General features: G+C 36.6%; 4 protein-coding genes across 8 annotated transcripts; 1 reads left to right on the plus strand and 3 right to left on the minus strand.

The window, feature by feature from the left end:
- Window positions 1-1,554: 1,554 nt before the first annotated feature.
- On the minus strand, window positions 1,555-5,421 carry LOC121875836 (vesicle transport through interaction with t-SNAREs homolog 1A-like). The gene is made up of 5 exons (XM_042380547.1): window positions 5,298-5,421; window positions 3,437-3,495; window positions 3,127-3,268; window positions 2,362-2,579; window positions 1,555-1,914 (listed from the first exon to the last, which is right to left on the minus strand). Exons 1-5 carry the CDS (start codon window positions 5,389-5,391, stop codon window positions 1,759-1,761), a joined length of 669 nt encoding a protein of 222 aa, XP_042236481.1. The 5' UTR covers window positions 5,392-5,421; the 3' UTR covers window positions 1,555-1,758.
- Window positions 5,422-5,976: 555 nt separating this feature from the next.
- Window positions 5,977-14,435, plus strand: LOC121875826 (charged multivesicular body protein 7-like). 4 transcript variants are annotated; one of them, XM_042380517.1, is made up of 10 exons: window positions 5,977-6,054; window positions 7,090-7,291; window positions 7,925-7,998; window positions 8,474-8,651; window positions 9,784-10,039; window positions 10,275-10,396; window positions 11,406-11,521; window positions 12,335-12,440; window positions 12,861-13,020; window positions 13,297-14,435. In XM_042380517.1, the coding sequence occupies exons 2-10, from the start codon at window positions 7,112-7,114 to the stop codon at window positions 13,368-13,370; spliced, it is 1,266 nt and encodes a 421-aa protein (XP_042236451.1). In that variant the 5' UTR covers window positions 5,977-6,054; window positions 7,090-7,111; the 3' UTR covers window positions 13,371-14,435. The 4 variants fall into 4 exon arrangements, with proteins under 4 accessions (XP_042236451.1, XP_042236452.1, XP_042236453.1 ...); XM_042380518.1 differs by having other exon boundaries at window positions 6,024-6,075; XM_042380519.1 differs by lacking the exon at window positions 5,977-6,054 and adding an exon at window positions 6,067-6,096.
- Window positions 12,291-19,783, minus strand: LOC121875825 (glutathione S-transferase C-terminal domain-containing protein homolog). Its single transcript, XM_042380515.1, has one exon. It carries the CDS (start codon window positions 19,778-19,780, stop codon window positions 18,176-18,178), a length of 1,605 nt encoding a protein of 534 aa, XP_042236449.1. The 5' UTR covers window positions 19,781-19,783; the 3' UTR covers window positions 12,291-18,175.
- On the minus strand, window positions 12,291-24,590 carry LOC121875827 (protein JTB-like). 2 transcript variants are annotated; one of them, XR_006090677.1, is made up of 6 exons: window positions 24,457-24,590; window positions 24,118-24,266; window positions 23,022-23,115; window positions 20,455-20,618; window positions 19,790-20,055; window positions 12,291-13,001 (listed from the first exon to the last, which is right to left on the minus strand). XR_006090677.1 is itself a non-coding variant. In XM_042380521.1 (5 exons), exons 1-4 carry the CDS (start codon window positions 24,501-24,503, stop codon window positions 20,456-20,458), a joined length of 453 nt encoding a protein of 150 aa, XP_042236455.1. In that variant the 5' UTR covers window positions 24,504-24,590; the 3' UTR covers window positions 12,291-13,001; window position 20,455. The 2 variants fall into 2 exon arrangements, 1 of the variants encoding a protein (XP_042236455.1); XM_042380521.1 differs by lacking the exon at window positions 19,790-20,055.
- Window positions 24,591-27,902: the final 3,312 nt, after the last annotated feature.

Below are 27,902 nucleotides of genomic sequence, written 5' to 3' on the forward strand. Positions count from 1 at the left end.
AAGACTACAGTAACAATATTATTAAAAACTACAGTATGCCCAGATAATTCGCGGATGACACCCTGGATGTACACAAGAAAGTCTGTGGGTAGTTTTAAAGTTGCCGGCATTTTCGCGTCCGGGACAGGGAGACATTCGTTATAGAGACAGTAATTTCCTTTACCTGTATTGTATATACGAGGTGTGTGTATGTGTGTGTGTGTGTGTGTGTAGACACTACACACAAAACACATACGAATAAATAATAATGGGAAAATCCTCTCATAAATAATCAGAAACAAGAAAAAATGTATTAAAAATCTTAGGGTCTACCCTCAAGTCCACTCCATGCTTTGTTATTAATAAAGCACAGAGTAGACTTGAGGGTAGACTCAACATTTTTTACATACATTTGTTTCTGATCATTTGTGAAAGTATTTTCCCATTATTATTTATTTGTATGTTTTGTGTGTGCGTATCTACACGCACACATATATATACACAATATGGGTAAAAGAAATAATTGTCCTTAGGGCAAACACCTAAAGGGAGCATACATTTGTGTGTACAGTACATAATAAAAATGTAACCCCCATGAAGAGTGCGGGGAAATATGATAGAAGTATTCAAGTGGGTGAAAGGAATCAATAAAGGTGATATAGATAAAGTTCTTATAATATCCGAGCAGGATAGGACTCGGAACAACGGATTCAAGTTGGATAAGTTTAGGTTTAGGAAGGAGATAGGAAGGAACTGGTTTACAAATAAGGTGGTGGACGCGTGGAACAAGCTAAGCAACCTTGTAGTAAGTGCTGGAACGCTGGAAAGTTTCAAAGGGAGGCTAGATAGATTCATGGATGATAGAGAGTGGTAGTAACTCTCGACAGGAGCTGCCATGCACAGGCCAACTGGCCTATTGCAGACTCCTTATTTTCTTATGTTCTTATGTTAGCAAATGCTATTCGCGGCCATTTTGAGAACCTAACCCCCGCGAATTTTAAGGGCCAACTTTATGCAAATAATAAAACAGGAATTCAGATCAAAGAGATTATAACGTAGAGGAAGGTAAACTATTAGAGTGTGTGTGTGTGTGTACACCTACCTCATCTCTGTAGCAGCTGTACAGTAAGTGTCTAAGATGAACAAAACATTGTGGTCATCAACAGCAAATATATTACATCTAAATATCCTGATAATGTACAAGTATCTGGTGAATTTGTATTGAAAATAGTAATCTATTTAATATGTCAATATATTATTAATAAAAATTACTATACTGGAGTGGAAAATATTATAGCATGAACATTAACATAATGCCGGGTACAGCAGTAAGCTTCGTACCTGCACCAAGAATAACGGTCCCTAATTTTTCCATTTTGTTAACAGGCAATACTGGATACCAACAGTTCATAAAGAGAGGAATAATGTAATTGTACTGGTAACATTTTCATAAATAATGGTGTATTAAATGTATACATTGTGCATCAACTTAGAGCATCTCAGATCCTATTCCATAATAAATGAAGCACTGAAAATTAACATTATCTTTCAAAAAGGAAGAAGAAAAAAGGGCTCTAATATTCAGAAACTTTAAAATGCTTTTGTATCAGACAGTGTGTTTACTGTTATGTTACAGAAATGTTTTAGTTGCAGTACTTATAATTCAGTGGTTATTCTTAATGTTTTTAATTAAATTAGTTGCCCTTAATGTAATATGTTGTTGTTTAAAGTGTTAATATATTAAGTTTTATGAAAATCCTATCAAACATAACTTTATCGTCATCCATTGCTAACTGAGTAGTAAATTGCAAAAATTATGACAATCGCTACAATACCTAAAACAGTGTACAAGATAAACCTATTTTGTAATACCCGTCTTAACATAGTGTTGAGAACTCTCGAACTCTGGTCCAGGTCAGCATCAGTCTCGCGTAGCTGTAGAGACAGACATGTGATTTAAACAAAACTGTTCCACCAACCACTTCAATAATCAAATTTTATTACTTACAAGTTTACACACAAGCCTAGTGTTGCTCAGCCATTCCTAATTAAAGGGTGTGCTTTTGTGTCATTCCATAATGAATAAATTGTGAACACTGTGGTAAAATCCTCATCCACCAAACTTCAAAATTCACAAAATCATGAATAATTTGCAAGCTACTACTTGGAAGAAAAAAAAAGGTGAAACAAAACTGAGATTTTACAATTACTGTACATTACTGTCATTCTAATTTATTTAATTAGAATGACTTTTAAAGAGCACATGTAAATTCCTAAAACGATATTCAAGGACTGCTAAGATAACAGTAGGTATACTGTATATTTGTAATTAATCCTCCTTCGTAATAACCCTACATAATAAAAAAACACTGCATATCATACCCTTTCTCGTGCATGACTGATGGTTTGTCTCTGACTGTACAAATCATTGAGTATCTGAGCTCCAATGTGCTCAGTCTCTACAGCTATTTTGCTCCCCTGGGTAATACGTGTAGAAGTGCGTTCTAAGCTTTCGGTGTTGTCCAAGAGTGACTGTTGCTGTTCCTCCCCAACGCTCATACCAGCCTGACAGTCTTCCAAGAGTTCTGATCTCATGCTAGCTGTAGAGAATACTACATGATGATCAAATTGACACAAGAAAATTATCTTAAATTACACTTTTCATGAGGTTTATCACTAGATGCAATACTGTACTGTATTTGATATGTGGGTCAGCCGGAGTCAAGAGTATCAAAGGCATAATATTACGTGGTTGTTTAATATTTCCACGGATGAGGTACTATGAGAGGTGAAAGCCAGAATATTGGAGAGAACTAATACGTTTGGTGAAAAATAATGTAGGGTGTAAATGGAAGGTGACCCAATAGATGACACTGCTCTAGTGGGGAACCTGGACAATAAGTTACAACTATTAATAGATGAAACTGAAAGTGCATACAGTACCAGGAAGAGTTGACAGTGAATGATAACAAAAGTGATAAATGTAAATAAAAGGATAAAAAAAAATGATTAGCTGAAATGGAGGAGGTGGGATAAATCAGGTGATGAATTACGTTATAAACAAACAATAAGATAGACTAGGGTACTATACCTCCCTTTGCACCTCCACACTATGGCAGATGTATAAATTTACCAGCGAGTGTTTACCTTCATTAGACATGGAGGACTTGATGCGTGAGTACTCTCCCTCTAAGCGCTTCAGCTCAACTTGATAACTTTTGAGTCGTCCTCCAAGTTTCTCCCTCTGTACAGGCTCCATATCCCGCACCTCCAGGTCCATCCTCTCCAGCTGCATCAAGGATAATTATTTTTACATCATCCAGTCTTAAGTTTGATCTGTCTATTGTTTCTTATACTTTCAATAATTATGTGCAATAGAAAAAGGGATACAGAGAACTCAAAGAAAGCAAGACACTGCTTAATTATAAAATGGGAGTGAAAGTGCTTAAACACCTACCAATTCTTTTGCTTCCTCAACCAGCTTTTCCACATCATGAATCACTGTTCTTCGTTCAGCTGGAAAGGAGTAAAAAGTCAGGATTTAGCTAATTCATCACTTCAAGTTCCAGAGGAAATATAAAGAAAAAATTGGTGGTAGCACTAGCCTCTAATTTTCCAGGTTTAGAAGATATGCGTGAAAGTTACTTCTGAACCCCGAAGCCCTGAGTAACTAACTTGCACATTTTGTACGTTATGTTCCTTGAGGCAAGAAAGATTGCAACTTCTATGGAAAAAATTTGTGATCTGGACCAATGTGGTCAAGTATTACCAATATTTTTTCTAGGTAGGTGCACTATTATCATAACACATAATCGAAATGGCAAGTACACTGTGTGCCAATATTAAGTCACTGAACTCTGTCTGATTTTAACAGGAAAACACTATTGAGCACGGCCATAATTATGCAAACTGTACATTAATTACTGTTATTTATTTCTTCTAAAATCAGACATAGTTCAATGATTGTTTATCTGGTAATGATGGAGGAGACGGTTAGCAGTCGAAATTACTTAGCTATGGAAAGCACCAAAACCTCTGGAGATGTTAGCTTCATGATACTAGACAAGAAAATGGAAAAGTTACTGCACAGAACCTGACCTGACCAACCTAACCCAACTAACCTTACCTAACTTCTTAGCCAGGGGGGCTCTGCCCCCTAGACCCCCCGGCATATTAAGCAGAAAGAACTTACTTTGATATCAGGTACCAATGAAAGCACTTTTCTTGAAGCAGCATTGTGTAATTTTGCATCTTGCGGACGTAAGAGTATGATCAATTGTTGCACTGATACACATATTTCTTGTTCACTGTCAGTTCTCTGCCACATTTTAACACTTGTCGATGGTCTTCATCCTCCACAAGCAAAGATAACTTGTGATACAATATGGAACACGATGCAATAACAACGCCATTGAAAAGTAAGATGACTAGCTTGTCCTTGCCCTTGAGAAGAACAATAATTATAGAAACATACAGTTCACTTAGAATCCAATGCTACTTGAAAGAAATTGGAAATGTTGGAATCCAAACCCATAATATGGGATTCAAAGCCGACTACTGTATTGTAAATTAATCTCCTTTATACATAGTAGATTTCAAAATCACATGGGCGACAGAAAAGGGGATTTGTGCAAGCCATAAACAAGTAAACCAGGAAAATGAAGCCAATAAAATTGAAAACAAATGGCAATCAAACCGATATTTATGGTATTAAAATCCCATGTGAAAACAACAAACAGTGTCATGGGAGACTTCCTGGTGGAATATATACTGTTAAAAATGTATTTCTTCCCCTTCACCCTTCTCACTGCAGGTTATTTATGATCTTAGAGAGAAAAAGGGATGAAAGCTTACAATTTAAGGACAAATATGTTGCATCATTTTCATTACTTACTATCATCCAAACTTGTGGAAAATATGAACGAATTCCTTAAGTAAATTCTACTGGCAACCATCTCCTCCACTATTACCGTTTTTTTTTCTAAATTAATAAATTACCAATGGTACCCCGGGACAACATAAGACTAAAGCAGCTAATTATTAAATTTCATAGTTTTACCACCGCCAATGACTCGACTTGGGCAACTATCGAATACAACTTCTTACATAACTATGAATCTATTTATAAAAACAAAAAACTTTTCTGGACTCTAATCTAATCATGAAGGACTCTAATCTAAACTATTAAAAGACTTTATTTGAAGATAATTAAAAGGTCAACGTTGAACTGGACGGCCACGTATACATTTATATCCAAGGCATCTTATTTCACCACAGCCAAGAAGATTTAACATTACACTATTGCTTAACGATCTTACCTCCTTCTCTCGAGGGTAATATACATATTTTTGAGGTTATATCAGCAGTTACTGTGGCGAACTGCTGCTCGAACTCCGGTAAGAGGTCAGCCATGATTGTTTACCACCAACTTGTGAGTCTGACACTCTGAACCCCTGAACCCTCCTAGAGTAGCCAACTGAAGAATAGCCCCCCCCCACCCTCTTCCTTCCCTCACTAGTTTTGGTACAGTGTTATGTAAATTAGGACACGAATCTATATATATATATATATATATATATATATATATATATATATATATATATATATATACATACATATATATATATAAATTTTTTTTTTACTGGGATTAGCCCACCCGGGCACAGCTCACTGACCCACAGCGGATTATTTGTATTAGTAACAAATAATAATATGTCCATGATAAATTTATGTAGATGAATGCGTTTTACAAAAGCAAATAGGAAAAAGAACAATTTATTGTAAAAAAATCCTCCAATAATATGGCTCATAAAAAACTGTAGGCATCTGCCATACTATACTTACTGTAGTGTTACAAATATACCATATAACCATTTAATATTACTTTCTATTGAAAAAGGACTACCATAACCAACCAAACGTGAAATAATCATAGCTACCATAGAATCATAGTTAAATTACGTTTATGATGTCTAGTTATTTACTCCATTTCAACAGACTCTTATATAGTCTTTACATATAAACGATCATGTGTGCGTTGGTCGTCTCGGTGTTGGTGTTCACACGACCTAAAAGGTAAACACTCACCAGCTGAAGGTGTTGTTCTGTTTCTAGCTGGTATACTTTATTTTATCTATTATTTTTTTGATTTATATGTTGGTATGTGAGTACAGTTAGGTAAATCTTAATTGTAGAGGCGACACTTTATCGTCAGTTGAGATTTGGGCTAAGTTATAGGCCTTAGGGAGGGCTCTGGACCAGTCTGGGCGAGGAGCTCCTATTGTCTGGTTTCATCAGTGACTTATAATGTATTATACAAAGTAATAATTCTGATTTATTATGACGAAGAGTATCGTGCTTGATTATAAGGTAAGGTAATATTAAAGGTTGAGTTGTTTTAACTACCTACTGTATTGTATCATCATATAACTTAATGCTATCTTATTTCGTGACAACAATAAAAGTTCTAGAACAATTAATTTAGTGTTCAGTCTTCGTCGATTTCATGAGGTAATAAAAGTATTTATAGTCCCATGTAAGTGAAAAATCCGGTAAATTTATTGTAAAGCACCGTTCATTCTTTGGATATTAAAAATATGTTTTTCCTGTGGTTTTTGATGAGTTTCGAACGAATTTCATATTTATTTCCACCGGAAATCACTCGTTTTTAGATCCCCCCCTCCAACAAGGGAAAATGTTGGAAAAATTAGTTTTTTGTTAGGTAGATGAGAAAAACAGGTGATTTCCAATGGATATCAAGGCAAAACTCATTCAAAACTTATGAAAAACCATAGGAAAAACATATTTCTAAAACTGAAAGAAATATAACTTAATCTATCCCTTTTTTGTTAAAAACCAAAAAACCAAACAAAAAACAACCAAACCCTTTGTTCATGCCCCCCTCAGCTGAAGAAGAATCAGGCCAAATGTGTTGTTCTTCACACAGTGCTTTACTATAAATTTACCAAAAATTCGCCGATAGCTTGATTATTGTGGGAGGAATTCATTTGATTTTGGGGACTGACCAGGATTCTTTATTGGATGTTAAGATAAGACATTTTACCCTGGGTGCTATATTATGCTCTGATACCTAACAATACTGTATTACAGATTGTAATTTTGTAACTGGGAGATGGACACGTTCAGGGATTATCTCCCGCCAGAATGGAACAACGAAGAGAGAATGAGAGTGTTGCTGGGGCCTATGCCTGTGGCTCAAGATACAGTGGCCAGAACTGCACGCTGTACCTTCTGGTCAGCTGCCATTCATCACTGGTGCAGGATGACTCACAAACTTACATTCACCCTCCTGGTAAGTGACACTACTCATTCAGGCATGAGTTGTAGTTATAACTTGGAGGAGAGATTTTGTATACATTATGATTTTTTGTGATGGGGGTTTTCTTGTAGGTAGGCAAGGACACTCACTTTAGAAATATGAAAGCATAATAATAGCTGTCAGGTACCCATCACACTCAACTGAGGGTCACGCTGGCATCACAACCACTTGGAATTTTTTTAATAGTATGACTTCATAGTCTTGCAGTCGAACATACAAACCATCTTTCACAAATACAAAATTAAACAATAGACTGTTACATAAATACCATTGTTTGTTTAGGTAAATAAATCTGTTTATTATAAAAAAAGTATCATTGTACAGTATATGTGTTTCATCTTACCCCTACAAGTAAAGTTTAAGGGAAATATACTGTATTTTGCTACTTTATTTGTAAATTGATTGTCTGTAAGTACTGTACATCCGTTGACAAAATATATTCTTCATGGTAACCTGAGTTTCTTTGTACCATCTACTGCAAAACTTCACCTGTACATTGATCTTGGGATAAAAAAGTAATGTCATATGTAGTAATTAGAGAGATGTATTAAACACCATTTTGTAATTGTAATTATAGTTACCCGCTGTATTTTCTTTCTTTTGCAGGAATGTCAAAATGCATTTCGTCGAGGTACTCAGACACCGCTCAGTCTTCCTGATGTTCTTCTACACATGAACAGGTTATTGTAAAACTATTGCTTTGTTTAAGATAACTTAGGTATCTTAAATATGTATAGTTGTATATCATTAGTTTATAATTTTTCTCTTTTGACACTTTTGTATTAATATTGAATATATCTGCAGAGATAAAATTTTGAACCCAAATAGTGATCACTTCACAGTTCTGAGATTAGCAGTGAGTTGACAACCTAGGGGTCCTGGACTTGACTTCTACTAAGAGACTGGTAAGAGACATGACTGACATGAGCTAATAACAATAGTACAATCACATACCCATGTTTTTCAATTCTTATACAGTACAGTACAGTATCATTCTTTTAGCGAGATAAAAATTTATGATACCCTGTATAGCTTTCCAGTAGTATACCCGTATTGAGCTCTATCAACATTAATGCTCTGTGGAAAAATGAAGTTTTATTTTTCCTATGTCATTTTTATCTATACTATAGTACAGTACAGTATACTTGTTTACAGGCTGGGGGATATACTTCCACTGGACCAGTTACCAGCAGAACCTACACCAGAGTCTTGGATTAGCTGGGGTCACCGTGTGTTTGTAGCTAAGCCATCTCACTTTGCATGGAATCAACTGAAGCAAGTTATTGGCACCAATAATTTGCAGGGGACATTAGTCAATACAATATTGTTACAGGTAAGGTCAGGCAGCTTACTATAGAGGACAAGAGGAGCTAAATGTATAGAAAATGGTCATGACCAGAGTTCCCACAGTCTTGCTGAGCTGTTATATATGTAGGGGTACAGTTACTCTTTTTGTAGCTGTGTGATACAAAATGAAGTGTGCCTCATGCTAGATCTAGAATTTGACAAAGCTTCATAAAGTTACTGCAGAAAACCTGCACTTTTAAAAATAAAATAAAATTAGCTCAGCACATGTGGATGGCAGAGAGCACACTATTAAGTACATTCCACTGTCTGTACTCTAATCATAAGTCATCAGCTGGTTATGTGTGTGGTAATGCTTACTTCTGCACCCAGGATAAATATTTAAAACTCAAAATGTGTTTAAAAGAAAGTATTGAATCTTTATTCATCTTATTTTCATAATTTAATTGTAAAAGTTTTATTCAGTTGTATAGTGTTGTGTCTCAGTAGGTACTGTACCAGGTGTTGTTGTCAGACATCATGATCAATAAAAACAAATTAAAATAATTAAAAAATTCTGTTTAGTGTAAAATCAAGTAACATAATAAAATGACCTTAGCAAATTGCCATAAACCTAATTCTGTAGTTACAGTAGTTGTATATGAGAATTTGACCTAACTGGCAACTTTGCTGATCAGTGAGACTAACTTTGTAATAAATTGTGCTTAATAACTGAGTGCATTAAATTGAACTGTAATTTACTCTTGGAACTCCAGCATGAACATAGCTAATGCTGTATTTTTTTTATTGGGGTGCCATTGCTCAGAAAATTATTATAAACAAGAGTGATTAGAAAATCATCTACAATAATGTTACTCTCTAAATTTGTGATCAACTCTGAAAAAAGTGCATTAAGTAATTCAGTCCTGTACAGTATATAATATGGGGGTGAAGGTCTCAAGAGTTCTTAACACCTTGAAGTTGAAAGGAATATTTCTGGGCTTTTTAGAGTTAATTTCTGTCTTTAATTCTCCATTTATAACAATAGTACTGTACCTTTTCTTTAAAAAAATCAGATTTGTTAGTGAATCATTCAAAACCAAAAGTGCCAAATGAGTCACCGTCTTACATAACACAAATGCATATACGTACTGTAGATACATGAGACTGTTTTCTTGTAGAACATGTGTGATGGTGTGATGAAGAGATACTGGGAGTTATCTAGTGGTGTGAAATATACAAGTAAACTGGTGTCCCTGGCAGAGCTGTACAATCACTTTGGAGTGTGTGTTGGGTCACCAGAAAACTTAAATCTTGTGGTTGAGACACTGGTTAAGTGTGGAAGAGCTGCAACTGTAATCCACAATGGCACATTGTATGTCAAGTTTGCCATGCTAGGAGACACAAGCAAACCCACCATCACTCAGACTGAACTGGGTAAGTCCATAACATGAAGTGAAGTAAATAGATTTTTTGTTATGATAGTTGATTGTTTTTGCTTCCAAGAAAGTGAAAAAGTTGAGCAACAAAATTGTTCATTTACTGAAGTTCAAGTTGTCATGAGCAAAGGCACAAAACTAATTTCTGTGTAATTTTCACTTGCATGGAAGAGTTTGTAAGGATGACAGGATCAAGTGACATGCTGCAACTTAAGCAGTGGAAATTATTTCAGCGGAGTATGACCTACAGTGTGCCCAGCAGCGAGTACAGGACAATGTGGCACAACTCGGTGATGAGATGACCAAGTTACAGCTGGAGGCTAAGTGTGCACTACAAGCTGGCTTCAGAATAAAGGTGCATTATGAGATCTTATATCTGTCACGGTTAATTGCAAGAGATGTACACACAGTAAAAAAAAAAAGTATCACGCGGGGGTTGGGGGGGTGTCTGCTGACTTCTGTAATGATGCACACATCACCTGATGTGCTGGGAGGGCTGGTATGCATGCCTGTATGACAAAGGTTTCCACCTACCTATGGTAGGGCAACAGATATGTGAGGACACCCTCGCAAGGAAAGCAGGACTACCACCATAGTACAGGACCAACGCTCATATTCCACTTATCCCTCGTCCGTGGTGTCATATTGTTTTGCACATAATCTGTGCGGTACTTTTTTTTTACTGTGTGTACCTGTGTTGTATGTTCCATAACTGACCATGACCATAGAATAATAATTTTAATTTTTGACCTTGGAATAGTAAATATAACCTAAATTCATAAGAGCTTTCTTGATTTCGTCAGTGGAAATGACTGTACTGTACCTGGATAGACAGATTTTCTCAAAACCTCAGACAAGAAATGTCACTTTAGTAAAAAAAAATGTGTAGTTTGACCCTTTAGTGAGCAAAGTAGCCCATAGGTAATTTATTCTGGCTAATGCCAGACAATTTGATTCAGTTGGGAGAAATCCCTGCCATCTAAAGGGTTAGAACCTATATCGATTGAGGGCAAAATGGGGTGTCTTTCCCCCATCCCCACCCAGGTCTTTGACAAGAGTTAAACCTTAACATGAAGATTCATGAGGGATGGGTGTGTCCTGAAGGTTATATATATCCAGTACTTGAAGACTGCCAAGTAATTTTTTTTCCTTCCCATTCAAAGGGTAAACTCCAAACATGTTTGAACTTGGGATCAAAGTCAAACTTCCCAGGAGGAAAGTCCAGAGCACAAATGAGCAACAGTGCTCTGATATTTTAAACTGTTTTGTCTTTTATGTACAGTTTAATTAATATTTTACTCCAGTATTATTAAAATAAATTGTATTCTCTGCTAAAGAATATTTTAGAAATCATTATTTTATAGGCCTTGTCCATGTTGAGGAGGAAGAAGAGGGTTGAGAAGTCTTTAGCCACACAGCTCGGGGCACTGGAGAATGTCACAACCTGTCTCCATCAGCTACAGGATGCTGCCATCAGCAAGTATGTACTGTACTGTACTGGTTGTGGGAGACAGGGACCATAAGTCTATAAAGAACATATTTAGACTTCTCTGAAGTTTGAGAAAAAGGACGTTGTGAAAGAGAATATTTTAGATGATCAGACGACCCATTAAGGTTCAGGGAGTTCTTAATGGGATATAGCTTCAAATAATACATCAATATTAAAATTATCTGTCACAGGTAAATATAGATCACAGAAAGGAAGGAAGAGCTTTAGCAAGTTTGGTTAACAGACAGAAAATAATCAGGGAGTAACCCATTGTCATTCAAGACATCAGTGAGATCATTGACCAGCATATTATACTCTTAAAATACAAAAATAGGAAACAGACAACAAAAAAGTATTAAAAAAAAAGCAAATGCTAATTTCCTGTGCATCAGTTCCCACTGGTTATAGGTTGACAACTCTAAAATGAGAAGGGTGAACTTTGTTTGGGGGTACTGATGTGACTGTTGGCCACACATCACAGTACATTAACACCCCACCACAAGTTACAAGCACTGCTGGGATATGGTGACCTTTTAGCTAGGTATTTATTGTTAAAGTTGATCTTTGACCTCGTCATCTATTGGGATATATTTATAATTATTGGATGGTTGTTTGGATTTAGGATGTACAGCGCACTGTACCACTTTTATGGGATGGATTAGTCCCATACCTTACCACTTTTATTGGGATAGTTTGAGTGAGAGAGGAGATAGACAAAAATTTCTTTGTCAACTGTATTGGGTAAGTTTAAAACTAGGAGTTGCTTTGTCTCTCATTTTATATTGAATTTTTTACTTCCCAAAGGCAAGTGTTAGGAGCCTTTCAAGTGGGTGTGGAGGCTCTCCGTGCCATGATGATAGGAGATGCCTCAGCTGATGCTGCTGCCATCACTATGGATGATTTACAACAGGTGATAATTACTTACATCTTAGAATATAAGCACAATAAACCAGAAATCTGAATAATCCTGATGCTGTCTGACCTATCAGTACAGGGTATTAATATTTATTTTTCTAGATTTTGAGAATACTGCAGTCAATAGAGAAAAAGAATAATAACTTATTGGTTATGAACCATGATAGCTAAGTTATAAGTGTGTCTATTTGAGAATTTCATACATGTGTTTCCGGTAATTGTGTGTAGGTTATTCCACTAGGAAACTTGCTCTTACAATATGCAAAGGTAACATATAATTTTCTTGTATTGTTGTTCTTAAGGAGTTGATTAATGTTTACTAAAATTATCACATTTCTAGTGTAGAGTTTGTCATGTAAAGTTAACTGTGGCTTAGAAACAGAGATAATGCATTGGTGGTTTTTTGTATATTTAGGTTCTGGATGAATGCCAAGAGGTGAGTTCAGTGTTGGGGGCGGGAGTGATATCACCCGAGGCTGAAGATGACGATGTTTTACAAGCTGAACTGAACCAGCTGGTGGCACAACACCAAGACTCACAACAACTGGATCAGCAGCTGGCAAACAAAATGGAAGGTTAGTTTACTACAATGATACTGTATGACTTTACATATTGGGTTAGTTTATGATAAGTTTACTGTTTTACACACTCCATGGGCTGATGTGATGGAAGGTTGATAAAGATCCTGAAAGTCAAGCTTATTTGTGCAGCTGAATTGGGGTAATTTTTACTATATAAGGTGTACTCTTAATTTGTGAAGTGATGATCTTAGTTGGAGATAAGAAGGTAATTTTCCAGAATGAAGAGGAATTATCCTAAGATGTATATTTGATATTAGTTTGCATTTTCAGATCTGAGGCTTCCAGATGTGCCTAAGACAAACCCCCTGACTTCCATGGGCACACCTCCAGAGAAGATGACTTGAACTACATTACAAAATACCTGGAGTAATGAGTGGCAACCCTTTCTGTGATGACGTGTGTGATGGAAAGTTCAGATTCTTTGCAGTGTTTCTACATGTGGTGCCTTAAATGATCAAAATGACTCCCGGGTAGTTAAATAGTTAATCCAATCATTTTCAGCCAAATCTATGTTTTCATATAGTATACTATATTAGTATGTTATTGTTATAAAAATGCACCAAAATTGGGGTTTAGGGAGATGTAGAAAAGGTTCTGTAATGTACTGTATCCCATATTTCTCCAAATCACCAAGTACTGGATTCAATTTATGTGAATTCAAATTATGGGAGGTTTTTAGAGAACATAACCCTCAAACATATCGAGACCCAAGTGAATACCATATTAAGTACACGTTGGCCTTGCAAATTTGTGCTAATTGGTATCCCACCATGGCCAATTTTCCAAAAGGCAATAAATTGCAGAATAAGCATTAAAACAGGAAAATTTGACAATCATTTGCTTAAAAAACATAAATCTAATTGTACAACATATTTATTGGACATATTTTTAACACTTTAGTGAGTGCAAGGTCAACCTAACTTGAATAACTTTCGAATTGCATATTTAAAAAAAAAAAAAAAGAGCTTTGATACAGTAACAAAAAAACAATTTCCTTAATTTTTAAACTTATTATTTATTATTTTACTTCTGGAGGATGAATGTGAACACTTAATTAACACTAATACTGTAATACTAATAGAGGGAGATCTAGAATCCTACTAATTAAGAGGGTTTAATGTCTGAAAAAGCTGGAAGTCATCTTAGTAAAGTAAGCATTTGAGTCTGGTGCCAAAGGCTTCACAGACATGGATGTAAGTTGCACAAAATAATGTTTATTAGAGCTAAGTATAAATTAGATGGAGATTAAAATACCTTTGCTGGCAGTTATTGAACCCACTGAGTATATGGGACCTGAAATGTGAAGTTTAGGATGGGAGAAACAAGTAGGTGTGGGAGATGGACCTTATCAAGTTTATGTAAAATCCTTGCTTATAATGATAGCTTAGTTTAATAAATTCTATGTTTTACTTTGTGTTTAAATTATCCTAAAAATTTTCCAGTTAGTTGGAATGGCATACGGGGGGCGTAACTCTTAAGATGCTCTCATTAAAAAGCTCATTGTTCAGGAAGAAACTTTTACTATAAAACAAAAAATAATGAAATCTACATAAGTTCAGAAAGTTTCACACAATACTTTCCTCTTAACCACACATTAGGCATTGCGTGGAGAAACTAGCACAAGCGCCAACCAGGCCACAATCATGTTTATGCCTGCAAACAGTTCTTAAAACACCCTATTTTATGAGGTGATGGATGGAGTGCAAAAATGCCACTGACCATATGGTTAAAAGTCTATAGACAAAAACCTAACTCTGGTCCGCATCTCATCGAAGTGAAATTTTTACCAATTTTGCATAACCGAGTCTTAATGGTTATTCTTATTATTGCAAAAATTTTTGTAGTTATCATTGAATATTATTATTTTTAGTGTTATTGGTTCATACTGAAGGCATCTTTTATAATTTCTGGAAAGAAAACCAATGTAGAGTATATTTTTGTTATGATAATCATGATTGGAAAGCAAAAACATTTACTGTGAGCTTTTATTACAAAACATTAAGGAAACATTATTTTTGGTTAGGTTAGGTGAGGTTCACAGTGTCGTTTCAAAAAATTATTTGCATAATTTACAAACATTCAGCTTCATTTTAAAACAAACTGCAACATTCTAACTATAATACTTTCCATGTTATAAATTTCTAAATGTTGCAAACTTTGAATGCGTTTCCTGACAAAAAATGAGAATGGTGCTTGTGCTAGTTTCTCCATGCAAAGCTTTATTCATCCAAGGAGAATGATGTACAGTACACTGATTTCCACTTAGCCAGTTTTGAACACTTCCTGCATGTTATTTTGGTATACAGTATGTACAGTAATCAGGATGAAGGCTCCTATGCTTGTAAACAAGCAGGTACCGGGTACTCCTCTACTTCTCTGATTGGGCACTCCCCAAATTGGTTTTGTACTCCATCTTTGTTATGTTTGCATAATGTAGGCTCTTAGGGCCAGAGGTAACTTGTTTGTACAGGTATCAGAGTGTTTAATGTACGTGATAACTTATGCTTAAGGCCTTTGGGTCCATACATAAGTATTTCATACACCTCATATTTTGGGTTCTTGACCCCAAGGTCCAATACATTTATGTTATAAAGCTACAAAATTATTAAGTTCACCAAGATGTAAGTTTCACGGGTATGCGGACTTGATAGGTTCTATGGTAATTATCTTAATATCAATGTTATTCTTAAATCAATCAGATTATCCACCCAATAGTAAGGAAAATCATATTTAATAATTGAAAATAAAATTACATATTTTAGTCTCAAATATACTGTAAATTGAGACTAATTGTGCAACAATTGGTCTTTGATCAGAAAGATGTAAGTTACTGCATTTGAATTTCTAATAACTGTTCAAAGTTCTTTTAATTCACCTAGTGACTGAACACTTCATTTACCCATACTTTGACAGTAAATATGATGAACCTTTAAAAATCGTCACATAAAGCAGCTGCTGCACGGACTAGCAGCAGCAGCTGAAGCTTCCTGAACTTCCGCAGCAGAACAAAAATTAGAATGGTATAGCCTATCACACTCAACTATTGAGAGACAATGACCTTCACACTAATGAACACACAAAGACAAATACAAATTACCCTCTTTTTATGGAATACTGTAGATTCAACCCTGAAAAGTTTTATACACGTCAAAAAATTACATACTGTACTGTATAAAGAAACCCCTGTAGCTGTAGTCAACTACATACTGTATTATGTAGCCAGAGATACAACCCTGCTGTGAAAGGCCCCAACATTTCGATAAAATATAATTATTTTGTACTATTGACAACCAAAATTAATACACATAATTAGGGGCAAAAAATTCTTGTTTAATGGGAAACACTAGGAAGTGATCACCAACTGTGTCTCTTGGCCAGCAGTGTCAGTTACTCTGTTTACAAATATTTATGGTACTGTACCTGATACACCTCAGGATATTTGGTATTCATTATAAACACAAGCACATATATACTGTAATTTCATGTGTTCTTGTTTGAATATACAGTACTGTACCCAAATTTATAGCTGCATTGTCATAAACATTTGTAAGCAAAGGAAATTTCATCATTGGCTATTCCAGCCACCACCTGGCTGTCTCTGCCTCCATATTGTTGTGTTCACTTTCTTGGTTAAAATCAACAACTTTCAAACATTCTAATGACTGCTGTAATCATAGAATAAGTAAAATACTGTACATAATTACAGAACGTCTTTACTTAACAGAGACGGTGATAATTTCTGTGTAAGTTACCGTGGAATGAAAGGACAAAACAGCTTCAAGCAGTGTGGTGCAAAGTATGAAATACACTTTTGACAGATTTCATTATTGATAATTTGATTTCTTAAAATAAAATTTTTGTCCCTCATTTATAGAGAACATTTCTGTGAAATTATGTAAAAAGAGGGATAACTGTATCATACAGTACTTCAACTAATACTGCAGTACAAAACATGTACTGTAGTATTCAACAAGGGAGTCATTGCTAAAAATGTCTATTGACACATTATCTAACATCATAGCAACCCACTCAAAGCCTGGATACAAATTTTAATCTGATATCTAAAACAATAGCAAAGTTTGTTCATCTGTTTTCTGAAGTGAACAACCTGAAGCTTCCTAAACAGTCTTATGAATCTTATACTGTACCATTACTAAACCACTACCAGAAATATTTGTAAAATTGTACTTGCTTTTTCTTTCATGTTCATTCTCACTTCTCTTCCCCTCACATACTTTTTGCGAGTCATGTCCCCACTACATAGAATACTGCTTCACCAATACTCTCAATACCTAGCCACCCTCTTTGCTCTTAATAAGGTTTCCCATCTCTCAGTGTCACATTGCACATCCACCTCACCATTCTCATTTTAACTCATTCAAACATGTATAGCATCCACTTTAACTGCCCATTTTTCAGTCATACAATATCACACTTCTCACGCCAGTTGCATACACCTTTCCCCTGATGTGGAGGGAAGGTCCTCTTGCCATCAATAAAGGCAACACCCTAAACTTCTTCCAACCACTTGTGACTCTTGTAATTGCGCTTACTTCAGCACCCTCTCCAGCACTGATCATATTACCCAGGTAACAGAACTCACTGATCCAATCCAAGGGCATATCCCTAATGTTGAGTTTCTCCAGTCTTCCCAAGGCCACAAGATTGCCTGCACATACAGAGCACTTAAAGTAAGCAACATCCTGCAGTCTGCCATGTATTCCACTGCACCTTGTGTACCCACCTTCCACACTCACTGCACATTATTGAGTTGCTGCCAACACCTACCTTACAGACAGCACATCTCCACTTTCCACCATGGGTCCCTCACTTATGCCATTAATCAAAACTTTTTGTTTTTGCCACAATCACTCTCAGTCCATGTGACTCTATTCCATCCTTCCACTTCCTAAATTTTTCCACTGTTGCTTCAAGCGTGTACTACTATATGAAAAGCCTAAAATACATTCACAATAAGATATTATAAATTTTACAGCAAACCTTGAAAAATTTTGGACCAGAGAATACCCATTACTGTACATGTAAAACTATAGTTTTTGTGGTTTTGTACCCTGCTTTTAGAAGGATAATTAATTGAGCTTAAAGTGGATTAGACTATTAAATTCACTAACAACGATAACCATTAAATTCAAATATTGTGCAACAACTCTTCTTTGAGTTCCCCAATAAGGAGATGGTTTTTTGGAGAGCAAGTTTTTGGTTGCATGAGTACCAGTCTTGTATCATACCCAAGTGACTGTGCCAACATCAACCTATCTGTGTCTATTAGTTTCATACACAACTGACCTTGTTCAGTTTTGGGATTATTTTCATCATGAGTTTGGTCTGCAGCATGACCTAGCGTGAGGTATTCACTTAATGACAGAGACATGTTGCGATAAATCTGACTTCGAGGATAATCTAGAATGTGATTAGGCTGAACTCCCCCATAACAACATGGACTACAAATAAATGCAGCTTTTTGTTGGAGGCATTTGAGCATTACTAAGTCAGTTGCAACTCCACATGCATGTAGGGATACACCCACATTGAAACGTCCTTTAAAATAGTCAAGATTACACTGCACGAACTCAACATTTTTCAACTCCAGGGTTTCAACTCGCTTCTTTGCACGCAGTAAAGAAGCTTCCTTGTTTTCCACTAGTAACACTTTGCAATCTGGGAGAGAGTATGCCACAACAATGCCAACATGGCCGCCACCAGCACAAAAATCAACAATAACATCACCTGGTTTAGAAACAGACAGTATGGCAGAAACCACATTTTCAAGCTGTTGACATTTTCTTTGGAGTCTAGAGAGTGGAAGCTGACCCTCTTGTGGACTTACTGCAGATGGAAAAGAGGACCAAGAGAGTGAGATGGAGTCTGAGGGATGAACATCATAAGTGGGTTTGACAGCTGCCACTTCTAGGACCCCTAAAACTTTTTCTATATCTTCTTGATGAGTAAATGCCCTCCAGCGAGGCTTATACCTCTCGGGGTCACTCTTGTATATACTTTCGTGAGGAACTTCGGGGATTACAATTTCTAAGGTCGTCCCGGTCTTTCTCTCTGCAGATATTGAAGCCAAGGTTTTCTGGAGAACAGGCAAAGCCCTTTGAATATAGCTATTACTAGATATAAATTCATACCACTTTATGACTAAAGGAATAACATCTTCCAAAGTCATGTATATTTGCAATTTTGTTATAATTATGTGGAAACTAGCATAGAGTATAACATCAGCCAAAGTCATATCTAACCCTTCTGCAAATTTGTGTTCTAACTGTGGAAGCTGTGCAAGTTTTTTCTGACAAAGTTCCTGCTGCTCGTTCTTGTCATGAACGGTGTTTCTGATGTACTCCTGCTTCCTCTTGAGTGCATTATGCAGAATGGGTGGATGCTGCATGTGGTGTTCATACCTCATGATATCTCTCGGCAACTCTATCTTTGCAGTGTTACAATAACGATCCCTGAATACATTTTTTAGTGTTTCAAGTGTTTCTACTTCACAGAATTTGGTCCACACACTAACTTCTGCACAAGCCTGTAAACAACCTCCCCTAAATCCAAGGAGTTGCCGGCAATAATGTTCCGGATGTATTTCCAGCGTACGATTCAAAATAAACCTCAAAGAAGAGCATAAACCTGCAACACACCAAGGCTGTGATGTCATCAAAATAGCTGGTAACATACAATTACCTATCATATCTGGACAGTCTTTTTCCTCTTTTACTATTACTCCAAAACTCATGCAACTCACATCAATTGGAAACCAAGAATCACAGTCAAGATTCGCAGTTTTAAAATTTTCACCGCTAGAGAGTGGTGATGGTGAGGGTGTGTCAGAGGCCTCATTTTTATGCTGTACCAGTACCACACTGATCGCTGGGTCATGGCAATACTGTAGAGTGAAGAGAGCGATCAGTGTTTCACCAGGAACCAAAATTTCACCTTCAATTTTACCTCCTGTCAGGTAAAGGGTATCCTGTTCTTCCATATTTAATATTGGTATCTGAACTTGTCTCACTGAAAAATAAACATATTTATATATATAGAGTATATATAATTTATATAAAAGAACACGGGCAGTCCTTGCCATAAAAAAGGGATGTGTTCTGCAGAAGTCATGTGTAAAGTGAAAGTTATTTTTCTAAAGATGCACTGAAATGTTCTTACTGGAGGATACATTTCTATGGGCTGATTTTTAGACACCTTATGCAACCAAAACTTTAAACAAAAGACACAATAAGTTAATACAATACACACAATATACAGGTACTGTACTTTCGATCATAAATAAAATATAATACAACAGGAACTGAACTCATGCAGGCAGTAGGGAAGGAACGGATTTCAAAAGGTGCCAAACACCAGCAAACTGACCACCTAATGCCCCAACACTCTGCTATGCCATGGACAACCTACCTTAAACTGATGAGGTACTTAGAAGATATGGGTCCAAACGGCCTTGTGAACGAAGCTTTTGATACCTCAGGGCGGTCGATAAACCTGCTATAACACCAACAGCTGCAACCAGACCCTCGAAGAGCCAAAATCTAAGTTCCTCTTGCCACACTAACACTGCACAGCTATGAGAAGAGAAATGTGCAAAATGTATATCTAAAAACATTCCTATATCCTGTACAGCACTGTACTATACATACTAATGTGTTGGTCCTTTCCCTCCCTTGTGTTGGGTGGGTCAAGGAGCGCTGTGCTGTATATAAATATCAAAAGATGGAATAAAAGCTAAAAGAAAGTAAGACAACTGTCCAAAGTAACAGGAAAAAGCCATAAAAATACAAAGCTACAAAAATACAAATAAATGAATTCTTATTATCAGCTTTCCTACACAGTACTGTACAGTATTGTACACAAGATGAATTTTTAACATATTTACACATTTTTATTTGGAATAAAAACACATGCAAATGTGTGTAGTCAGCAAATAACGTATCTGCACCTTTTCAGTGTCACACAATCAGAAATACCAACCCTAGCGAATGAACACCACCACAGTCACAGTGATCATTTCGAAGGCTATCAGACCAGGTGTGAGGATAATTTTTTGCTGAATGTACATACAATAATTACAATACAGTACAGTATACAAATACACATATAAACACAAGGCCATGTCCATTCAGGAGCCGGTGCATGCCCAGTATTTGCCAACAGTGCGTGACAGAGACGTGACCGATCACCCGGGAGGCTAACAAGCCGATCAGTGGCGAAGAGGATAAAAGTAAAAAAGACAAGTCAGTCTTTAGTGGCCAATGGTTGAGGCTGATGTAGATCTCACCAGCCAGAACCCATACAAAGACCCCTACCCACCAACACCAGATGAGAAATCATGACTTCCAGCTACACCAAGTGAGAAAAAAGAACAGTTTTCCTTCGCACTTAAATGTGAAACTGTACTGTGCAAAGGGAAAAATCTTGCCGATGCTGCATAGCTCGCAAGACAATTTACAAGACCAACTCCCTAATAAGCACACTAATTAAACTATCAAATCTATAGTAAACTTGTATGTTCATTTCATGTTTCTTGTTTAGAGTATATTTTCAGCCCATTGGCTGCCATGTTCTTTCAATAAACCATTACAGTGTAATTACTATTATTATTATTAAACACATTGTTAAACACATAGGCACAGGAATTTCACTCTCCTATATACCTGCATATAGTACAGTATATGTATACACACTCAAGTGCACACATACTGTACATGTCCATATACCTGTACACTTGGAGAGGGAAGACTTGCAGTTGATTCACATGGATGCTACTTAACTTTTTTTGACTTACAATATTGATATCAGTAATAATTTATTTTCCCTTTCTTTAGGCTCAATCACTAAATATCTTTAACATCAGAGACAAGCTTAACCATTTCAATGTGATGATGAACGCTAAACATCTTCACCAACATCCACCAGTTAATAGATCCCCATACAACACCATAAACTACATGTTCACCTTTTTCTCTGAGATACAATGTGTGACATACCATTTAATGTTTTTATGACACTTAATTTTCCTACAATCATTTTTATTTACTTTTATGAGAAAATAAATCAGCACATCCTGGCATGCTGGGCAGCCTCACAGTGGGCTGCCTGGTAAAGGTCAACTATCAGTCCAGATCGGTCCGACTAATTACCCAAATGTAGCCAAATGTAGCCAAATATAGCCGGAATGAAGTCAAATAATGGTCCTAGATGAATAAATCGGACTGCCAATCACTTCTCGACTAGTATTTGGTGTCAGAAAGTCACAAAAAATTGGAAAACTTACTTTAATCTGAGTTAATAGATCGCGTGCATGTACCGACGGAGCGAGGAATTACCCAAATGTAGCCAAATGTAGCCGCAATGAAGTCAAATGATGGTCGTACAAGCGTAATTCGGGCTGTGAATCACTTCTCGATTATTATTTGGTGTCATAAAGTAAAAAAAAATTGGTTAACTTAATTTAATCTGAGTTGTGTTGTGTTAGGTTAGGTTAGATTAGATTAGGTTAGGTACATGCACTTGATCTATTAACTCAGATTAAATTAAGTTTACCAATTTTTTTTGACTTCGTGACACCAAATACTAGTCGAGGTTAGGTTAGGTTAGGTACATGCACGCGATCTATTAACTCAGATTAAATTAAGTTTACCAATTTTTGGTGACTTTGTGACACCAAATACTAGTCGAGAAGTGATTGGCAGTCCGATTTATTCATCTAGGACCATTATTTGACTTCATTGCGACTACATTTGGGTACATTTGGGTAATTAGTCGGACCTGTCCAGATACCAGAGAGCCCATCTAGTGCACCACTCATCACTACATGAAAAGATAAACTAATATGTATAAATAATGCATAACTAATGGGAAGATAATTCTGTGAGCAACACAAGTGAACTAGTGTACTGCACAAGTACTGTATTTTGATAAAAGCTGCAGGTGTTATAAATGTGTGGACATCTAAAAAAAATTCTTACCTGCGATATGCTTCTCCTGAAATATAGCAATTTATTTTTTGCCTGTAGCCTGTCAGCTGACACAGAGCTGGTACAATGATTGTTTTCTCAACACCTGTAACCAAGACAATCTATCTTAGTAACTGGTAAAGTTAGTACAGTCAACACTTTACAGGAAACTAATGTTACTGACGACCAAGTAATATTTTACATATACTGTACTGTTCGGTATTTATTTATTCATTAAGACTAACTTCTCCCTCACTGTCATCATGATTGTCCCAACTATCAAGTGGTGAAAAACCTTTGCTGGGTGTACATTACTTAATAGTGGTACAGTATTATGATTAAACATGGAAACACAGTTAACAGACACAGGTATCCTTTACTATATGAATGGTCTTAGGGTTCTTGAAAACCATTCTTTAAGTGAATAACATAACACATGGGAAAAATAGTTTAGTTCTCCAATGACAAGAAAACTCCAATGTCATACCTAAAAAAAATGGATCCGATTGTGAAATTTTTTGTAGCTGCCACAAAATAGTGACCCATGTGTGTGTGGTATCCCTAAAGTTACATATAGGTTTCATATGTGGCCAAAAAAAGTGGCTGAAGTGTACGGGCCCTAAGAATAGAATATTTGTAGAGTAACATTTGTATAGCAAGGGATACCTGTACATCTGTGTCAGCTTGTAACCCACACTTAGATTCAGAAAGTTATCCCAAAATATTTATGTCAGGAAAACTTGGGTTTAAAGAAAAGGTCATTGTTCCTATACAAATCATTTCCCCACTTGTCAGTCCCCTGGCATTATCGTCTTCACTTATTTAATGAGGTAAACAATTCTCAACTTTACTTAATCAAACTATGTCAAAAATAAAAGTGATTCAATTGACATAGGTAATGGAATAGTGGAAAATACACTTGACTGATACTGCACTCTAGATGCAGCGCACTGTACTAAGACATACCAAGATGTCCTTTATAATAGTTGCAAAAACATAAATAATTAATATAAAATTCTGAAATATTTTAATTATCACTAAAAACCATAAGACTATAATAAGGTACAAATGGAGATTCATATTAAAACATAAGTTGCTTGATTCTAACCTGAGCAACGCTGGCAGTCATCCAACAGGTCATAGTCCTCACTGATCCAGCATAAGTCATGGGTGTTGACCCTCGAGAGGAATTCTTCTGTCTGATCTTCCACAGGTGATACTGAACGGCTTTCAAGTATCAGAGCTACGAAGGTTAACCTGAAAACGTTTTGTCATTGATATAATGCAAACTTAACATACTTTTTGGGGACTGTACAATAATGTGAGGGGGGGAGGGGTACAGGAGGAATACCTACACTATGTACACTGTGTTCATGCTGAATCAATATGACTATTTGACTGAGTATCTCTATCTATCTACTCCATACGGTGACCCAGGTTGACTTACCCCAACAGAGTGGGCAACACACGTGCAGGAACACACTTCACTCTCATGTTACAACTCCTACACTCCACCTCACCACTACGGCTCCCTCAGTGCAGCTCCTCCAGCGCCTCGGGTCGGGAGTCAGTGTGTGGGGTCGTTCACAACACTCTACCAGACGTCTGAAATTGTTTTATTTTATATTGCTCTAAAACCCATAATCTCCGAATATATCTAATCATAAATATATTTTTTAAGCTTATCAGCTTTCTACTAACAAATAGTTCTATCTCACGATTTTTAATTGTAATTGCCAACTAGTTTCTGCCTAATTAAAGATCTATCTGTCTGTCCACGTATATCTATCTACCAGTCAATTCCTATATGTAATTTTCAAAACCAGAGAATCCCGAATTCACACAGCGGCTTAAATGAATTTCTGTATATAAGAAACTCATCATATAAACCCCGAATTGATCAATGGTACCGAACCACTAGAGTTAAAGGAACCCGCTTATTTAAGTAATGAGCCATATAATTTTTACCTATCATTTCACCACTTTAGCTTCCGGAGTCCGGGGAAGTTGTGACGTTTTGTATCTATGGTATATACTTATTTACAGTAGTTGACAATATATAAAGGAGACAATGAACGTGTTTGTGGAGGTAACCAACAGTGTTCGTGATCGTCTTGGTTTGTAAACGACGGAAAAAAGAAACTCAACACTGTCGCAGGTAATACTTTTACTTTTATGATCTATCCTCTTCGTCTTCACCACTGATCGGCTCGTTAGCCGCTTGGGTGATCGGTCATGTCTCTGTTACACACTGTTGGCAAGTACTGGGCATGCATCGGCTCCTGAATGTACCTGAACCCGCTCCAGTGTTGGTCAAGTCTTGTCTTGAAAGAGCTCACACTCAGGCTGCTGATGTTTCGTTCTGCCTCATTTACACACCATTGCAGGGTCTCAATTGTTCCTCTTACCTTGACAACACAACATACATATATTGTTTCTCATTCCTTATTTATTTATTTAGTTTTTGTATTTATTTATGGTTATTACTTTTAATATTTTATTTGTATTTTTATGTTGTTATTAATTTTTATTAATTTTAATAACAATAATAATAATAATGGTATTATTATTATTATTGTTATTATAATATTTTTGCCCCCAGACCCTGATGCTTACACCCTTGTTCCTTGCGCAACGGAAAGTAGTACAGTACATTATAATCAGTATTACTGACGTAAATTTCCCACCTTAAGTCAAAATGACCCATTTTTACTAAAGAAAACAAATAAGCCGTCATGCAGAAATAGCGAAGCAGCACGCTGCCCTATTTTCCTCAGAACAAAAGGCCACACTGGCAGAGTGGAAGGTTCCGCGGAATAATAGTCTTCACCTGTCAACAGTGAGTGAACTTGACGACCATTTGTTGAGAATCCAAAAACGTTTACATACCTCTCAAATAACCATCCGTCGCTGTAATAGAAGGTAAACTATTGTTTTAAGCTAGCCCAGGACACTGTAATAATGTATAAAATAGTTATATACCCTGTATAGTGTAAAGTTCAGGCAAAAGTTTTGGGAGGTCCTACCTGTCTGTCTTTTGCAATTACTATACCATCTTTCACGCGCCATGTTGACGTCCGGCGGATGTGGAAACAACCCTAAATCCCTAAGTATATTACTGTATTATATAATCTGTTTATAAAATGAACCTATCCTAATCAACCTAAACCTGAGCTTCACCTAAACATTATTATATGATTTCCACGTAATCTCCCATAACATTCTGAAGTTCCCAGACCCAGTTGGCGGCAGTTAAACCTGACAACACAACATGGGCAGCTGAGGTCTGCTGGGTGGGGGTAAACTAATCCAAATGGGCTTATAGTTTTGTTCGTGTTTATTATTTTACGAATATGACTATGAATCTGAAAACGGAGGTCAATTAGATAATATTGTCTGGTATTGATAACATTGTAATACTGGATTCATATACCTGTGCTGACTGTACTTATACGCAAATTAAACTCAATAACACGTGAAATAAAATAAAATAATCTGTGTGCTGTTATATATCTGTGTATTAGTGTATATAGTGTCACGAATTTTAAACATGTGGTCATGAACAAATTGCAGTGTGTTCCCAGTGAATTTATATAGAGAAGTATTAGTAATTCTTAGATGTTGGGTATGTGGAGGGAATTTTATGAGCGCCATTGTACAGGACCAACACAGTGCTCTAATTCTTGTGTCTATTTCGTCATTAACTACTTTACATTCTTGTGCGTCTTGACTATACCTCGAGTAGCAGGAAGGGTGGCGTGAGGGTGGTTGGCATCATTCACTAACTCTTATACTCCTGCATAAAGACCCATACACCCTTAGTCATTTATGAAGTCATATATATAGTGTTTAAACTTCTAGGATCAATTCAAAAGTTATACACAACTTTGAAAAGGGTTTTTATACGAGTTACGACGAATCACTTCAAACTCAACCAGATAAATGTCTCGCACACAAAAGGCGGTAAATTTATGGTGTTTAAGTGTTAATATAGATTTACCTAACGTAGAGAGTGATGGATCTGAGGTACAGTCCACACACCTTGTTTATATAATGTAGAGACAAGATTATAACGTCTTTCTTAGGATGTTGTCCTTGGGATGAGTCGACTTGATGCGTGTCACAGACTTTTAGCAATGTTATCCCTAAAACGTAGCAGTAAGAATTCGTTTTCTTTGGTAGTGTCCCAAATATATATTATTTCAGGGATAACTTAAGCAATACCACCACCACCATTACTCCCCCCCCCTTCCTCCACCATAACCCTCTGCCCTCACCACCTACTGACGGGGGTTTAAGAGTGTTCAGCGTGTGTGTGTGTAGTACCGAACACAGCCCCACAGAGCTTGATTCTCCACCTGTGTGAAGTTACTGTCTTAAGTGACCTTACCTTGAACACCGTCTCTCTCTCTCTCTCTCTCTCTCTCACACACACACACACACACACACACACACACACACAGACACACACACACACACACACACACACACACACACACACACACACACACACACACACACACACACACACACACACACACACACACACACACACACACACACACCAGTCGAGCCAAAACTTTGCTCTTGGTCCCGTTCAAGTGACTTAAGATCCAGTGTTTAAAATCCCCGACGTCAGGAGCACTAAGCCGTTGCCTCTGTTGTCTCTCTGTTGTTTCTCTGTTGTCTTTCTGTTGTTTCTCTGTTGTCTTTCTGTTGTTTCTCTGTTGTCTCTCCGTTGTCTCTCGGTTTTCTCTAAGTTCTTTCTGTTTTGTATCTGTTTTCTCTCTCCTTCTCTCTCTCATTTTCTCTCTTTTTTTCTCTCTCTCTCTCTGTTTTCTTTAAGGATATTACACACTGGTCCCCTGATTTACGGCCCTTTATTAACTCCTC

This window comes from Homarus americanus, unplaced genomic scaffold (genome assembly GCF_018991925.1).
Source record: "Homarus americanus isolate GMGI-L3 unplaced genomic scaffold, GMGI_Hamer_2.0 scaffold10188, whole genome shotgun sequence".
Classification (NCBI taxonomy): domain Eukaryota; kingdom Metazoa; phylum Arthropoda; class Malacostraca; order Decapoda; family Nephropidae; genus Homarus; species Homarus americanus.

Bases quoted from the DNA above. Each gene is read 5' to 3' on its own strand.
- LOC121875836 (XM_042380547.1), bottom strand. From the start codon at position 5,391: ATGGCTGACCTCTTACCGGAGTTCGAGCAGCAGTTCGCCACAGTAACT. The intron at 3,496-5,297 runs GTAAGATCGTTA...ACTCCTTTCCAG, and splicing joins ATTACCCTCGAGAGAAGGAG to CTGAACGAAGAACAGTGATT. The intron at 1,915-2,361 runs GTATGATATGCA...CTGTCTCTACAG, and splicing joins TCAGTCATGCACGAGAAAGG to CTACGCGAGACTGATGCTGA.
- LOC121875827 (XM_042380521.1), bottom strand. From the start codon at position 24,503: ATGAGAGTGAAGTGTGTTCCTGCACGTGTGTTGCCCACTCTGTTGGG. The intron at 23,116-24,117 runs GTTAGAATCAAG...TCTTGGTTACAG, and splicing joins TGACTGCCAGCGTTGCTCAG to GTGTTGAGAAAACAATCATT. The intron at 20,619-23,021 runs GTAAGAATTTTT...CTCTTCTCATAG, and splicing joins TCAGGAGAAGCATATCGCAG to CTGTGCAGTGTTAGTGTGGC.
- LOC121875825 (XM_042380515.1), bottom strand. From the start codon at position 19,780: ATGAGTTTTGGAGTAATAGTAAAAGAGGAAAAAGACTGTCCAGATATG.
- LOC121875826 (XM_042380517.1), top strand. From the start codon at position 7,112: ATGGACACGTTCAGGGATTATCTCCCGCCAGAATGGAACAACGAAGAG. The intron at 7,999-8,473 runs GTTATTGTAAAA...ACTTGTTTACAG, and splicing joins GTTCTTCTACACATGAACAG to GCTGGGGGATATACTTCCAC. The intron at 11,522-12,334 runs GTATGTACTGTA...TACTTCCCAAAG, and splicing joins CAGGATGCTGCCATCAGCAA to GCAAGTGTTAGGAGCCTTTC.